This window comes from Plasmodium gonderi (genome assembly GCF_002157705.1).
Source record: "Plasmodium gonderi DNA, contig: Chr03, whole genome shotgun sequence".
Lineage (NCBI taxonomy): Eukaryota > Apicomplexa > Aconoidasida > Haemosporida > Plasmodiidae > Plasmodium > Plasmodium gonderi.
This window is the reverse complement of record NW_021628927.1, coordinates 1-17,594: the sequence shown is the minus strand read 5'-3', so window position 1 is coordinate 17,594 and position 17,594 is coordinate 1. Positions and strand designations below refer to the sequence as shown.

At 22.6% G+C, this 17,594-nt stretch overlaps 2 protein-coding genes across 2 annotated transcripts; both read left to right on the top strand.

Moving 5' to 3' along the window:
* Nucleotides 1–1,643: 1,643 nt before the first annotated feature.
* PGO_030010 (variable surface protein) lies at nt 1,644–3,919 on the top strand (the record flags this gene model as incomplete). Its single annotated transcript, XM_028685991.1, has 4 exons — nt 1,644–1,691; nt 1,849–2,583; nt 2,756–3,628; nt 3,755–3,919. The coding sequence occupies 4 exons, from the start codon at nt 1,644–1,646 to the stop codon at nt 3,917–3,919; spliced, it is 1,821 nt and encodes a 606-aa protein (XP_028541792.1).
* A 5,386-nt stretch (nt 3,920–9,305) lies between these two features.
* PGO_030000 (variable surface protein) lies at nt 9,306–11,738 on the top strand (the record flags this gene model as incomplete). Its single annotated transcript, XM_028685990.1, has 4 exons — nt 9,306–9,374; nt 9,489–10,223; nt 10,379–11,554; nt 11,586–11,738. The coding sequence occupies 4 exons, from the start codon at nt 9,306–9,308 to the stop codon at nt 11,736–11,738; spliced, it is 2,133 nt and encodes a 710-aa protein (XP_028541791.1).
* Nucleotides 11,739–17,594: the final 5,856 nt, after the last annotated feature.

Below are 17,594 nucleotides of genomic sequence, written 5' to 3'. Positions count from 1 at the left end.
AATGGTAGTGTTCTTCATTTTAAGCTAATGATTGTTTATTATTTTATACTAATTCAATTAGGTTTGTGAAATAAATGTAATTGTTAATAAAAAAAAAATAATTTTTACTTTGTTAGTAAATTAAATTACACAAGTAAATTAAATTAACCTAGCTAGAACATTTGTAAACATATCTGTTCCAAATATATTTTATTTAACATTTAGAAATATTTACTAACTTTCTCGTAGTTAATCAAAGATAAAAATTGTACATTCAATAATAAGCGTGCTAATTGACATTGCTTCTTCCATAGAGTTATATACACACATTTTTAATTAAGCATTAATTATATTTACATGTCCATGTGATTACAACATTTTCATTTTGAATGAACAGTGCTTTAGCGGTATATTATATTTTCAAGAATATTATTATAATTATATATTTTCGAAAAATGCATGAATTCTTCCTTCCTTTATTATTATTTAAATTATAGTGTGTATTCTGTAGAATACCTATGCAGAAGAGCTGTAATATATGGGCACTTGGAAAGGACAATCAAACTCGGAATATATTCGGTAATAGTACTCTAGACAGTTACATGTTTTTTCCATAATAATGCAAGAAAAGTGTTACTATTATATTTTTGATAATGTTCATATTATTATATGTTTTTATAGATTAGGTATATTTTTATCTCCTTTTGTTATCCTAGAGGTATAATAACATTTTTATTTTGCCTCTCTAGTACTATATTATTTATTTTTTTTTTTTAAATTTTCCTTAAAAATAATATTTTTCATTTATTAGTATGCATGTTTATTAGTATTAATTAGTAAATGTTTGTGTATTATAATATAGTAAATTTAATGTTTAAAAAAACAAAGATTTATGTTTCCGTTCTTTAAAAATACAAAAGATAAAGAAAAACTATTTTTATTAATAGCTTTTATATTATTTTTTCAGTAACACATGAAAAATTGAAATGATACTCATGTCTTAAACATTTTTTTTGGCCTTATAAAAATTTTTATTTTTAAAGTGTCCAATATATTACATTTGACATTAATAATGTTATATTTATATAGTTAAAAAAAAATATATTTCAATAGAAATGAATTTTGCAACAACCTGTGAATTAAAATAGAGAATATTTATGTACGAATGATAGTGTTATGCAAGTAAATATGAAAATAAAATTCGTTATAAACAGGGTTGAAAATAGCTTAATCTTCACGTCTGTGCACAAATAACTTGATGAAGTTAAATAAAATGATGCTTCAAGACCTTAATGTCAAATAGCTCTATTTATGTGTTGTATAGTCAAGGAAAACTTAGATTTCCTATGTAGAGTATTAAAAGGATTATATAGACAATTGTATAAATTTAATTATTAAAAATTTCTTCATTATCATAGAAAAATATGTGTCGGATTAAATGTGGTAACTCTATATGTCTTTGTTATTTTTTATACTATATAATGTTAATAAAAACAATTATATTTTTACGAGTGCTGACATCACAGAAACTTTCTTTATAAAGAGTTGTTACACATATTATACACACAATTGAAATTCTTAGCATTAGAATAAAAGTTACAATGCAATTTAAGGAATACAAAAAAGAAAAAAAGCTATAAATACTATTACAATATTTTATTAATATGGGTGATAATATAGTTCGTAAAGCTATTGAACAATTGAAAAACGATGTAACTTTCTAATTTTTATTATAATTATATATTATAAATTTTCATTTTAAGATATCCCTTTCTATTTAAGTGAAAAAAATATAGGAATTATTAAATATTTATATATGTACATTTTAAGAGTATTCTTCTTCTTTTTTTTTTTTTTTTTTATTTGTAGGCTACTTTTAATGAAACGAAGAACGAAGAGTTCTACTATTTATTAGAGGATGAAACGGAATTCAATCGTAAGTATGGCAATTGTAGGTCATTAAAAAATGACAAAGCCATTATTATTTGTGATGTTGTTCAAAACACAATAAATGAGTGGGATGAATTTTTAGGAAGTTTTGATTTAGATAAGAAAAAGTGTTGTTATTATTTGATATATTGGTTATATGGTAAAATAAGTGAAAATAATTTTTCTAATGAAACAATTAATTTGATTTACTATGAATTTGAGAGAATTTTAACGAAAAAATGTTTTAAGGATGAGGATAAAGTAGAACTATATAAAAAATTTGTAAAATCGTATGACGTGGATGTATTAAAGAATAAAAAAGTGTTATATGATTTTTTAGAACATTTTAGTGAATTAAAACGTTTATTAGAAAATAGTCTAAATGATGTGCATAAAAAAATATTTTGTGACTATATAACATATGTCATTAATATATACCAAAAGATTGAATTGAACAATGATAGGGTAGAGTACTGTCCTGAATTAATTAAATTCGAAGAAAATTTTAAGAATACAAATGAGTTAGATGTCATAAGAAATAAGTGCAGTGGTTCTATAAATTTAAAGATTAATGGAAAAAATAAAGAATTTTGTTTAGCATTAGATGGAAACCCCCAAGAAAGAGCAGCAGTTCAACGCAAGAATGAGAAAATTTTTAATAAAAAAAAATTCTTTGTAAGTGAACCTTTAAAAGGATATATGGAAATATGGAAAATACACTTGAATAAATTCACATTTTAACATCATTTTAAATGAAAATTTAACTATTAATTCGAAATAAATAAGAACTACGTTATTAAATTAAGAATTTATATTTTTAATATTCGTTTTATATTTTAAAATATAGGATAATAACTTAAAGGATGTTCCTTATAATCAAATGTACGATGAATTCAATAAGGAAGAAGATAATGAAAAATATAAAGAATATTGCAATGATATAATTAATTTGGAATCATATTACAATGGAATTAATAATCTTTGTAATAAACTCACGAGGAACTTAATAAATGTTTCTAACTTAGAAGATGAAGCAAAACGCAACGATGCATGTTCATATTTTATTCATTGGTTATATGATCAATTAATGAACCTAGATTATGTTAAATCAGATTATAGACACAGCAACCCTGCAATTAGAGGAATTTATGATGTAGTTATTAAAATTAACATGAGAGAATTTATGTATACAGGGTGTTACGTCCACTTTGATTATACATTAGAACAATGGAAAGATTGGAAAATTTTGCATGATTATTTCAAGAATTGTGACTGTATTATTGTGGAGAATACTGATTTAAGTAAGGAAAAATGCGAAATAAAATGTGAAGATTTATATACAATTAATGAACTCTATGGAAAATACATAAAACAGAGTTGCACATTTTTTAGTAATGAACAATATTTTGCTGAACACCCAGAATTTTTTGAATGCAATCAAAAATGTAATCCATACAACCTTTACATACGCTTAAAGTGCAATGATAAAGAACCTAATAAGATATTTAACAAAGTAAATCCACCTGAATCAATTGAATACTATTCTAAATATTTGACAGAAAAATCTGAGAAAGAACGCTTATTAGATGAAAAAATTCCAAATTCGTTTATCACTTCAATGGTAGGAGATGACATATCATATCATAATCCTTTCTACACAATTGTATTGGCTACTTTTAGCTTATTGGGGATATTTACACTTTTTTTCCTTTTTTACAAAGTAAATTTAATTTCGTATTAAATTATGGCTATTGCATAACACTGCTTATTATTTATGATACATATAAAGTACAATTGTGTGGCAAACAAATTATATGCATACCTGATTTTTTCATTTATAACATAGTTCACTCCATTTGGCACCTGGATACATAGAAATAATAGGAGTAATAAAAAATATCATTATAATCATTACAATAAATTTAAAGGGGAAGTGTTAGATAAAAATTCACGACCAAAATATGTAAGCACTCGAAGGGGTAGAGTAAGCATAGCCTACCAAAATAGTTGAAATATATTTAGTTAATAATACCTGACAAAAGGGATAATGATAATAAGAAACATAAATGGAAGTCATCATGTGCAATAAAATTTTATGAAAACTGATAAGATGAAAATAAAAATTATTATAAAAAAAAATAGTACTAAATCGAAATTGTGAAATAGAATAAATAACAAGATAACAAACGATTAAACTAATAATTGTGAAGTAGGTGAAAAATAGGAAATACCATAAATGGTGAAGTAATGCTTTCATGCCTATATAGAGCAATATTAATTCCATTGAAACGTATACATCTAAAGACATGAAAAGTGTTTATATAGAAAAAAAAAAAAAAAAAAAAAAACGATCATTGAAAGAATTTACCAAAACTGAATACCCCTGAAAGGGATAAAATACATTACAATAATTGTTAAAATGTTTTTTCATGCAAATTTAATTAATATTTCATGAAGGATATTACAATATATACTTACAAATGAGACAATTTTAATGCTCATATTTTGATTCGTCATGAATATCATTATGATAGCATGAATTCATTTGTTTTTTTAATTTAAAATTTATGTTTTTAATATTATAAATTTTGTCAACATTTTTTTTTAAATTAATTAATATTTTAACATTCCTCGTTAAGTTGTTTTTTCATATTTATTTTAATATTATATTTTACTATATTATACTTTATTATTGGTGAAGATTATTTAATACAAAACTTTTATGATGACGAAGACTTGTTTCGTGTAATATAATCATATTAATACATTTTTGTAATTCATGTTTCCTTATTAAATTTACGTCCATAAGAACATATGCGTATATGTAATTATTAATAATAAGTTAAGAATTATGCTTAATATTTGCAAAGAAGACCTTTAAAAAATATGTGTTTTCATACGTTTAGTCTTATGATTAAGTAATTTAATATATAAGAAATATGCTGTTTTTTCTTGTAAGCATATTTCATTGAGAATATCGTTAAAAGCAACACACTAAATCCAATGATCATGTAAAAATTTTATTTTAAATTCATTATTTATGTGAAACGTGTGTTTGCATGTACATGTGTATTTTGTTTTTTTAAAAAAAAAAAAAATATAAAATTATTTAATTTTAATCTTTTCACTTAGTGATCAGAGAATGTCTTTCTAATTATATAAAACTATAATAAGAAAAATAATAAATAAAGGAATTTCAGTTATGCTTTCGTTGTAAATATAAAGAATTTCACTATTAAACTTAATTGTAATAGGAAACTAGTGCATAAGGATTATTAAATTAGCATAAATGTTGTGCCTTTTGTTATTCTAAAGCACAGTATATGGAATTATTATCCATTTTAAAGTATACACCTTTACGTGATTATTCCTTTATTTAATTTTTTCTGTACTTTTTTGTAAACACACGCTAAGCAATTTCTTTTATTTACCTTTTGGCAACTGCCTATTATTTAAAAAAAATAATTATATCATCATTATTTGTGTCTAATTTTGTTCTTGTTATAGAAATATATATTTGACAAAGCATATGTTATTATAGCAATGCCTTTTTCTAAGGAAATACCGTAGTATGTGGTGTAGCATATTACTTATTTAACACATCTTTAATAATGTGTTCTATTATTTAATAGAAAATGGTAATTAACATACATATAGGATTTTTCTGATATACAAATAGCATAAGCGATATGATAAGATGACGCCCTATTTGTTTGTATGAAATCCAATATAATTAATATAACAATTTATAATAATACACATTTTGCCGTATATAAACATTTTCAATTTTTTTTCTCAAAATTATATATAATAATATAAATGAACTTGTAATTAGTAATTTGATGATTTGAATGCTAACGGTTCATATATATGTAGACTTTTAATTTTTGTACTACTCAAAATATTGTTTTATAATAGTTTTATATATATCTTACTGGTCTAAATATATTTCTAGTAAAATGAATAAAATAAAAAATTGTAACACCTTTTTTGGCATTTAATTACAAAGAAGTTTGCCTTTTTTTTTTAGATAGTTTAATTCAAAATGTTTAGATTTTCGTTTTTTGTTTAATTGCATATTTAATATTGTTAAATTAGAAACATTATACAATTTATATTATTTTTTTTTGTGATAAAAATAAAAATTTAAGTTTCGTTTATATCAATATGAGGTGGATTTAGTAGACAATTTATTTAACTACATAATAAAGAAAGATCATTCATAAAACAACAGAATAAAATTGCTTTGTTAATAGCAAAAAAGGATTTTTTTGAAAAAATAAGGCACTTCAGATGTTGTATCATACCTCATAATTTTTTTTGTATACTTAATTTATAATGTTTTTTTTATGCGACCTTTGCAAGGAAAATGAGCTATTTCATATTTACAAAAATAGTGTAATGTATTTATTTTAGATGCTAATAATTGATTTTCACGCAAAACTGTAACATTTAAAAAAATATCCTTATTATATCTTTTAAAAAATGCACTTTATGAGGAATATTTTATGATATCGAAAAGGTTATTATTATAATTAGATACAAATAAGACTATATATGTGCCCATAAAGGATAATTTCGTCTTTAACGCAGAATTAATAATACTATATAGTATGCTTACAAAATAAGCATTAGTAAAATAGTGGAATTCTAAAATGGGTTCGAAATTTCCTAGAATTGTTATATTCCACAAATTTTTTGTTTATTATCCCGATTTAATATTTTTACACTGTCTAACATGTATATTACTATACCATTTTAGCACTAAAATATAATAGAAGAATAATTTCAAGCATTAATTTTAGCTGTGAAACCAGAACATACGCAAAGAATTTTTATCAACAAATTGTGTCCTATTATATTTTCTAGATATAGGCTGTTTTAGAATACTGATTAGCATCCGCTTGATCTTATGTATGCGTAGAAATATTTGTAAACTTATAAATGGAAAAATAATGGGTATGTATATATTTTCCATTAAAAAAAAGTGTTTTTGTTTCGATCTTTACACATTATATTAGTAGATTGACATAGTGAAAACAAATCTTGTGTATAGCAAAAATGTAAAAATTAATACAATATATATTTACTCTTAATCCTAAGCAAATATTTTTAGGGGACCTACTTTTATATAAATTATATGAAGACTTAAATAAAGAAGAAGAATATAGCAAAAAAAATGATTAAAAAATATATTGCTAAAATTTTAAAAAAAATTATGATGATGAATAATGGGGTTAATGATTTTTGTGTTAAATTGTAAGAAATTTAAATGTTATAGGAAAAAAAAAAAAAAAAGCACATAGAACATGATTGTTTAAGTTTGAATTATTGGATATTTGATGAAATAGCAAAAAAAAAAAAAAATAAAATAAAATAATAATAATGAATCAGAAGTTAATTATTACTGTGCTATTTGGGTGTGCTTTGAATGAGCAAAAATGAAAGCTTTGCGTGATCTCTTTAAGGGCTTTAACGAAACTCAAAGGAACACCCATTTTTTTAATGGAAATTTCAATTTATATTAAAACAACCTGAACTACATGAAAATGATTACTAAATCTTTGGAGATATACAATTCCCTGAATATTTTTAATCTTGCAGATCAAAAATCTTTTAAACTTTTAAGCGAATATATATAACATAATGAATAATCGTCCATAAATATTTCAGGAGACGCAAAAAAAAAAAAATTTAACATAGTCCGAATTAGGTAACACTGTAAAATAATTAACAATGTGATATACTTAAATAATAAAAATAAGAAAGGCAATAAAATAAAATATAAATGTGTATTTAGTGTGTATAACGTGATATCACAAGAGTATGAAAAAGCTGATAGTGATTTATTAAGACAGATATGGGGAATTACATATGGATAGTTAACATGAAAGAACACCGTTAATTTACAGATCTAAAAATTAAGCAAAAAGGATAGCCTGGTGATGGAAACATAAAAATTCAAAACGTGAGAACAGAATAGCTTTATTTGCTGAAGTTGCACAATGTATATGTGTTTCTGTATTTTAGGGAAAAGGAAATTAATTATTTTTCTAATGAAAACTGTAATAAACTCGGGATATGCACACCATTATGAGAAAAATGTGATACATGATTTTTAAAGAAGTGTTAAAAGTTATTGTCTCACAAGTTGAATGATGCATAACAACTGTTTATGAAAATGGTTAATATAGAATTTCAGAACATGAAACCTGTGTAACACAAGATATTTTTTTCAGTAATAACATAGAAATATGACCAAAACTGTGAGTAGTAGAGTTATTTTTCTTTCATTATAAGGTGAGGAAAAAGCACACTTTGAAAAGAAAAAGATTTAATGCTATTAATTATAATTTTTTTCACAAAATTTTTTAAGCAAAAAATAAAAATATTAGTACTGTGTTCCATATTATTCTTATTCACACTATTTTAGATCCCTTGCACATTAGTTAGAAGGATATTAAGGAAAACATATTATATATATAAAACTGATGAAGGATTTATCAAAAAATTGCTAATGAAGACTTTATAATATATCCAGATTACTTAGAATACTTAGGGAGTGATTCTAGTTCACAATCCTGAATATATTACTTTGTACCAATTTGGCCTCTAATGTAAAGTGTTCTTGCAACGGCATTAATGGACGTGCACTCCTAATCTATGTTTTCTTATCTAATCACATAAACGTATAAAAGAGAAATAAACTTAAAAAATGCTTTCCGATGTTTTAACATTTTTCCCTTTCTCATAAAATTGTAATTTCTATATAATTTCAGCATACTTATTTAATTTTTTACGTGGTAATTTATTTTTTATTTTGTGTAACAGATTATGTTTTAATTCTTATAAATTTTTATGCAAAGGTTATAATTTTATTTTACACCATTTATTTTTTACATGACAGATTTAACTCTGTTATTTTATGTAATTACTTATATCTTTAACATGCCACAAATTGTGAAAATATGCCAAGTGAACATTGTTTATCCACAGGATTTAATTAAAAAACACATTTATTCAGCATTGCTTTGTTTTTTATATTTCTTATAACAACGAACTATATATTACCGAGAAATATTATAACAAAATTGTAAAATAATTTTATTTAAATTAAAATTTCCGAATTGTATTTATATATTGACCTTGATCATATTTTTCTATAAATTTTTTATAAGTTTCCATTTCATTTTTTTTATATTAATAATTAATCATTTTTTTGAAAATATGTATTCATATTAGAGTTTAATCATACAGATAATAAGTTGCTTAAAACTATTCAATGAAACATTCATTTAGTTAAAACTAAAATCTCAATGTAAGAGGGCTATATTATGCTATTTGCCTGATATGGATGTTTTTACAAGTACAAACAGTTCCCTTATTACTTAGTCAATATGGTTGAGACAGAAAAAATACCATTTAATGTTGACAAATTCGTGAAAGAGGTACATTTTTATGACATTGTTACATGAGCATCTAAGCTGAATATCTTTTTTTGTCATTAATAAGAGCGTCACGTGGATAATTAAAGTTGGACATTTTACTTTTATTTTTTTTTTTTTTTTCATTATTCATAGAGTGACACTTTGAAGAGTACTGAATTAATTAAATTTTATAATAAGTTAAATGAATATCTGGTTAATACTAAGACACATTCTGAGAATTGTGCTGATATAACTGACCCAAAGCTTAATCTCCTTTGCCTTACGGTTGAGAAAATATTTGATAATTGGAATAGTATATGCAATTTAGTCGCCAGTTCGAAAGATAAATGTTATGATTATTTAAATTATTGGGTATATGGGAAAATACTAGAGTATGACTCTGGACATTTATATATTTTTCAATTTTACAAAAGACTGAAGGAGCTTTTAAAAAAAAAAGTTAATGTGGCACAAAATGACACATACAGTAAACATTTTGAACAGGTAACTTACAGGGATACATTAAGAAATAAAAAAGAATTATTTGATTTTGCACAATATTATGATTATATAATTAAAGTGATAACTGGAGAAGCATCAGGAAAAGAGGACCAACATTGCAAATACTTTATGTACATTTTGGATATATACAGTATTATAAAAAATGAATATAGTCAAGAATTATCTAAAATATATAACAAGGAGGCAAAATTACTTCAGTCTAAACTTAATGCAGGAAATAATTTATATTCTTTACTAGATAAATGTTCAAAGTATGATGAACCTAATGGATATCAGAATATTGAAGAGTTAAAAAGTCGATTTCATAGGCAAAATGCTGAAGGGGGAGCACTAATACATGTTCCAATGCCAGCTGGTCTTGATATGGTTAGCATAAGAATCATAAATGAAAAAAAATAATCAAAATAATGACTAAATACTTCATTGGGGTATTTGTTTTATTTAGATAAACATTTCTTTTTTTTTTTTTTTTTACATATGTATTGCATTCATGAACTTTACTATTTTTACTTAATATTTAGAAAACAATTTTAGAAGAATTGCCATCGAATAAAATATATAAAGAGCTTAATAATCATGAATCATCAACAAAATATGACAGCTATTGCAATGATTTAGGAGGTTCGAATACAGAGTTAAAACCACTTTGTAGAAAACTTGTAAGAAATTTGAAAGATATATCAGAAAGTAAAATAATGAAAGATCTTACACATGGAGAACGTTGTCTACATTTTATTTTCTGGGCTTATGAAGAAATAGGTAAAATTTTTAATTGGTCATGGAGAAATGTTCACAGTATACATGATGCTAAAAAATTTCTTGAGGTTTGGGGAAGTGTTAGTGTAGAAGCAATGAAAAAAGGAGTTAGTGAAAGAGTAAATTTAACAATGAATCAAATTGATAGCAACTGTACAAGGAAGGCAAGTGATGGTTCATGTATAAGACATAGATTTATAAAAGATCTTGGAGGTGATTATGCATTAAATAATTATAAAACTTGTTTATATTACATTGACTGCACTTATAATGAATGTAAAGAAATGAAGTACTTGCATGATTACTTTAATAACTTTGAAACTATCAAAAACAAAATTACTTCTACCACAACATGCCCAAAGTATTATGCGTACCTTGATTATATAACTAAGTTATATGAAAAGTATAGATACTCTGACAATGGAGATTGCTGCAATTGGCGTGATTGTGGTGATTTTTTAAAATGTGGTGAAGATTTAAATCCGAAGAAATTAAAAGAACTTTCAGCATGTAATACTGAAATTTATAATTCAGAAATATCTGATGATGGTAAGGGTGAACACGATGAATTTGAAAGTTTGTGGTCAGGTTTTAATTGGGAAGATGAAATTTCTGCATATGATACAGATGAATATGGATATGAAAGTACCCATTACGGATTACCGGATGTGGATAATTTTGCATTGAATGAATTCGGGGATGTAAAAAGTAATAAAGTGGCAAGTAATCAAAAGAGATTATTAAAATTTTTACATCCTAAGAACAAGATAAAATATATTTTTCTGATTGCAGGAATATCCTATTTAGCATTTGCTTTGTTTAGGGTAAGTGTAAATTATAGCTTTCACATGAATACCTTAACTTATTATAACCATAATATATATTTCATTATATGTTATAACGATATTATGTATTTTTTTTTTTTTATCATTTTATCACTTGTATTAGTATACACCCCTTGGAAATTGGCTGATCGATAAAAATTTGAAAAAAAAACAAAAGAATGATTTCGGTATTTATATAGATGAAGAGGAATCGTCATTGTATGATTCATGGGATCATGATGCATATAAGAGGATGCTAAATTTAGGTTATTATCCAGCAGAAGAATCCGTGTATTATTAATGCATAACGAGTCTGTTTCTTTATTCTATGTGAACAATGTTGTGAAGCATGAAAATAGTACCTAATATTAATTTATGTTTAATATGAATAGAGAAAAAACAAGATTTTATTTAAAAAATTTGTATTTTGTCCTCTTTAAATGTGTTTAACTTATTTTTATTTTGTAAATATTGAATACTAATTTTTAGTAAGTTACAATTTTGTTTAACCCTTTTTTAATTTATATTTGTTTCATTTTTTGTTAATGTTTATGCGAAAAAATAATATTTTGCGGAATAACTTATAATTATAATTAAATATATTATGTTAATATTTTTAACAATTGATGTTGTTTCATGTTAAACATAATAGGAAGGGAATAAACATATATTCACACTTTTAGTAGAATATTATACCAAAAATTTTAAGGGTTGATTGAAGAGTGAAGGAAGTTGTTATTTGGTTATTCATATTTTATAAAATGTAACAAGAATGTTGCAGATTTATGCATTTTATGGTTTCTGATATAATTCGTGTTTATATATTTTTTCATATTTAGAGGAGAAGAAAACATGTAAGAGTGTGTGTTTAACGATAGGGGCACTATTACGAATCTATTTTTTATAATGTTTAACACGAACTTTTTTTAAAACTTCTTATCACAGCCTTTAATTTGCAGATAAGAAAATGAGATATTTTTCAAAGGTGTAGTGTAGCATTCCTAAATTATTAATTTCTTCCATATATTTTACAATTCATAGGTATATTAAGTTATATTATTTATCTGTACGTACGAAAATTCATAATTTTTACAAAATGTAATTTTTATACAACAGTAAAGCGCAACAATTAACAAATGAAAAAAGCGAGATCAAGTTACAGGAATAAATATTCCAACATAATTAGGGTAAATCACACTTTGTAACATAACATGTATGATAAGTTTGTTTCTCGTGTATTTATTTTGTTTTTAAATTAGTTTATTCGCTCAGTACCCTGATTAGGGAAAAAATGCTACGATAAAAAAATAATTAACAAGAAATTGCAAGAATGTAATACTTAAGGATTTGAATTACAATTTCAAAAATTATGAAATCTTTTATGTTTTTAATATTAAAAATTTATTTTAAAGCCATTTCCACATTTAATAGAAAATTGTTTGAGTGTTACGATTTATATTAATGTCATGAGAATAATATATGGATATTTACCCAAAAAAAGCAACATAATCAGATAAGTTAATGTGTAGAAGGTTATCTCAAAATAGGTGGAAGTATAGAGTTTTTTAAATATATATTTATCCAATTTATGAATGTTTACGTATTTATCTAAATAATAATAATAATATAAAATACATTATTGAGAATGCAAAGTATTTAAAAATAATATCATATTATTATTCTAGATATATATTTGATAATGGAAAATGGGAATATAATACGCTGAACAATGATAAATATAGACCTTTTATCAATTTAAACCGTTTTATTCATTGGAAAGAAGCATAATTAGAAATGGATGAAATGTTCCAAAAAATAAACTTTCAAAAGTGTTTTTAAGCGGGTTAAAAATACGGAATGAACTGAAATATATTAAAAATTTATAATTATATTTATTTGAATATTTCAAAATATTATTAAATTATGTACACATAAAAAAGAAAATATAAATATTTATTAAGTATATGTTTTGAAGAATGATAAAATGATAGCAAATTGAGCACATTTTCATTACAGATAATATTCCTTTATGTAAGAGAAAATAAATATACTTTAAAAAAATCATTGTGGAATTATAATTCATCGAATGTTACAATGTAAAACAAATACACTTTTACATTTTTTATTCTCAAATATAAGCAATAGTACAATATACTTTTCGAATGAGATGAAGATTTGTTCTGAACAGTTTTAATGCATTACCTACCTATATATTGCCCTTTAAAAAAATATTGTATTAAAGAAAAGTTATCCGTTTTTCCTTATTAAGCTAATAAAATATTGGGGTCATCCAACATTCCTATAAATATACATTGTTAAATGTATGTATTACTTATTGCTGTTATTCAAAAAAATATTTCTTAACTAAAATTTGTGTATAATTGTAAAAGTACACTTAAAGAAACAACTTTTATTTCTTTATAGTGTACATACTTTTACAACTTATATTAAAAATTCTGGAACATTTACATTCCTTTTAATATTATTATTATCCGCAAATTTATAGAATTATGCTATTAAAAATTTTTTACATAGATATGGAGAAAATTATAGTACAAAGAAATGCGTTATTCCTGAAAAAATTATGTATACAAGATTGTTGTATGAAAAATAATTATAAAATCTTTGTTTTTGTAATAAGAGCTTATACATTAACCAAATTATATATATTTTTTTGTCCGTCTAAGAGTATATAAACAGGTATAAATGTTGAATAATTCTTTGTTTAATTTGTTCTATAAATTTATGTATTAACAAATATTTTTTTTTTTTTTTTTGAAAATAAATGTAATTATGCTAGCTCATAATTTGAATAATATATTTTTTGTTTAATGATACGTTTATAAAGAGCACAATTTAATTTTGTAAATTGAATTTTTTTGATGTTCACTACTTATAATGCATTATGCCAAATATAGTAAATTTTTAATAAAATAACACGCTAATAATTTCAAACATTAATATTATAATATAATGAATTTATTTATATCACAAGGTATTATTTTGGAAAAACGTATTGTTTATTACATTTGTTTAATTTCTTTTTTATAAGCGTTAAAACAGTAAAAATCACGCTCCTTAATATGCTAAATATAAATTATAGAAAGTGAAATAATAAACACAATACTTATTAGACTGTATAAATATATTAGGATACATGTACAAAATTTTCTATTGATTTAGGATTATATAACAAAAATGACATAATATTTGTATGGATATTTCATATAACATTCTTATCGTTCTCTAAATTTCAATATTCTATAACATATGAATACATTTACTAAATATATGTCCTCATAAAATTTAATGATGTCATGTGAATTAAGAGTTATTTTATATTAAAATATATTTTGGAGGAAATATTATTTGTTAATAAATATTTAAAAAATCAGTAACGTACCTTTGAATAATGCCTGCAAGTACTATTCCTTCAAAACTTTATAAGAACTAAAAGACATAATTTTTTCATACATATTACTATTTTAGTGTAATATTATTACCAAATTTGTCATAGTAATATTTCTATGTCATATATTGATTACCTACAGATTTAACTCTATGTTATGTTTATTATATGCATAGAATATTAGGAAATTAATTTTGTTTGCTTTTACATATTCGTTATTGAATTATGGTAACTATAAAATATTATATTTTAACGCATTTTATAAAATCCTGAAAATGAAAAAATATTTTTTAACAAAAGTAAATTAATGATACAATAATAAATGTATTCACATATAATTAATACAAAAACAATAACAAAATCTGTAAAAAATTATTGAAATTAATATTATAAATATATATTTTCTTTTTATATTGTGTTGAATATATATTATGATCAAAATAGCAGTTAAAATTGTATTTCAAACAGAATAATTACTGGAATGACAGTTATATATATATTAATTTACTACAATACATGTATGCAAGAAATTATAAAATTAACATTTAATTATTTATTGCTTTTGTTATTTTTACTTTCAGATTGTATGATTTTTTATAGGTTTGTGCAACTTTATATGTTAACATAATTTATTACCTTACAGAATATATGTGCGCTCATTATCCACTGTACACTACATACATGTACCAGATATATAATAGAATCATTGTTTTTATGCAATATTTATTTTTATTAATATTTACCTTTTTTTAGAGAGCTATTTGATTTAATGTATTGTTAAGTAATAGCCTATATTATTTATTTATATTAATTTCGCAAGCAATCATGCATCTTCAAAAATATATTACTTGCATATATTAGTAAATTTAAGAAGTTCCTGCAACATAGATCAAATATTACCAAGATTAACTAATGCATGCATAAATATTACACATTTATAAATATATTCTCTATAATGTGATTGTATTTAACTGTTTATTTTAATATTGTTATATTCACATACAAAAAATTCAGAATATGATTTTAATGACTAAAATATGCCCATTATGTGTTTTTATTTTTTTACTATTTATTTAAAAATGGCATGTAAAAAATGTATTTATTATTAACTTAAAGTTTTCTTTCATGTAATTTACTATATTATCTAAAATAGAAACACAATAGGATTATTTAGAATAAAAAATGCAAGATTTATTATGTTTAATTTTATATTAAAGTAAATTTAAAGATAAAATATTCATACATTCATAGTAATTATATTTTTATCCATGTGTAAAATATTAGGAAGCGTAAAGGAAATGTTAAATTAAAATATTTGAATATTATTCAACAAGAATACATAAATTACATACATCCAGGAATAATTGTATCAACTGAAATTATTACAAAAAAACCTATGATTACTACGCTTTTTTTAAAAAGGAAACACATACTTGCAATATTGTAAGAATGTATTTTTATGGTTAAATTATTTATAAAAATACATATAAATAAAAAAAAAAAAAATCCAAATAAGTAAAAGAACAAGTAAAATCAAAAAATGAAAATAAGGTATGGAACCTTATAAATCTAATACTTGTGTAATTTAAAATATTTAAAAGTAATAAAAACTCATGAATAATTAATTAAATATATAAATTAATGAAAATTAATATATATAACTAATTAAGCATATTATGGGTCACATATTAAAGTTTAGAATTAAAAGCAATAAAATATATTTATGTATAAAGTTATATAAAAATTATATAAAAATAATTCTAAACATTATAAATTTAATATAAATTATTTACATATATTATTTTCTTCTTCTTAACTGATATTATCATTATTTATATTTGTAATATTTCCATTATTTGTTGGTGCTTCATGCTTGTTTAAAAATTTCTATACAGCCTAAATTATATTAATGTTAAATATATAATTTTTTCAATATTTCGTTAACGCAGAATGGATATACATATTATGGCTTGTTACCATATTTGGAATTTTTTCCTTCGAATATTATGCATTGTTTAATTTTTTTTTTTTTATATTTTGACACTTTATCATTATATAAATTATTTATTTTAATGGAATTTTTTATTCATACAATTAACACTTAAATGGACTCACTTTGCTAACTTAATATGTTTAAACTGCATAGCACATGATAATACTATAAGTGTTATAAAAAAAAAAATTATAGGTAGCATTAAATATATTCTCTTAAAAATGTACGTAACATAATGAATAATCATATATTATTATATTAATGCTATAATTTAAAAAATTTTTTAACTTCATAATTATTATTCAATTTAAATAAGTAACTTTGACAAAATTCATTAATTATTGATCATAATAATACAATTCTACGTTTTGCATGATCAATTATAATTAATTATATATTACCGTATTTAGTGCATATAGTTTTTTTTGACAAATTTTCTTTATATGATTTTTATACATTTCTATTAATACATCGAACGTATAATGCTTAGATATACATATATTAATATAGGAATGCTTCCCCATTATTTACTTCTGTGCTATTTATACTACTGGATTGTTTTATAAATAATATCTTTAATTTCTTTAATGTTTATTGCAATTATAATATAACATATGCATTTCAGACACATTTATTCAAATGAGCAATTTTTTTTAAAGTTTATTTATCATATGTTATACTATCCTTAGTAACATTATAAACTGTCTCCACTGGCACATATTTTATTAAATGAAGAATTCAATTTATTATTTTAA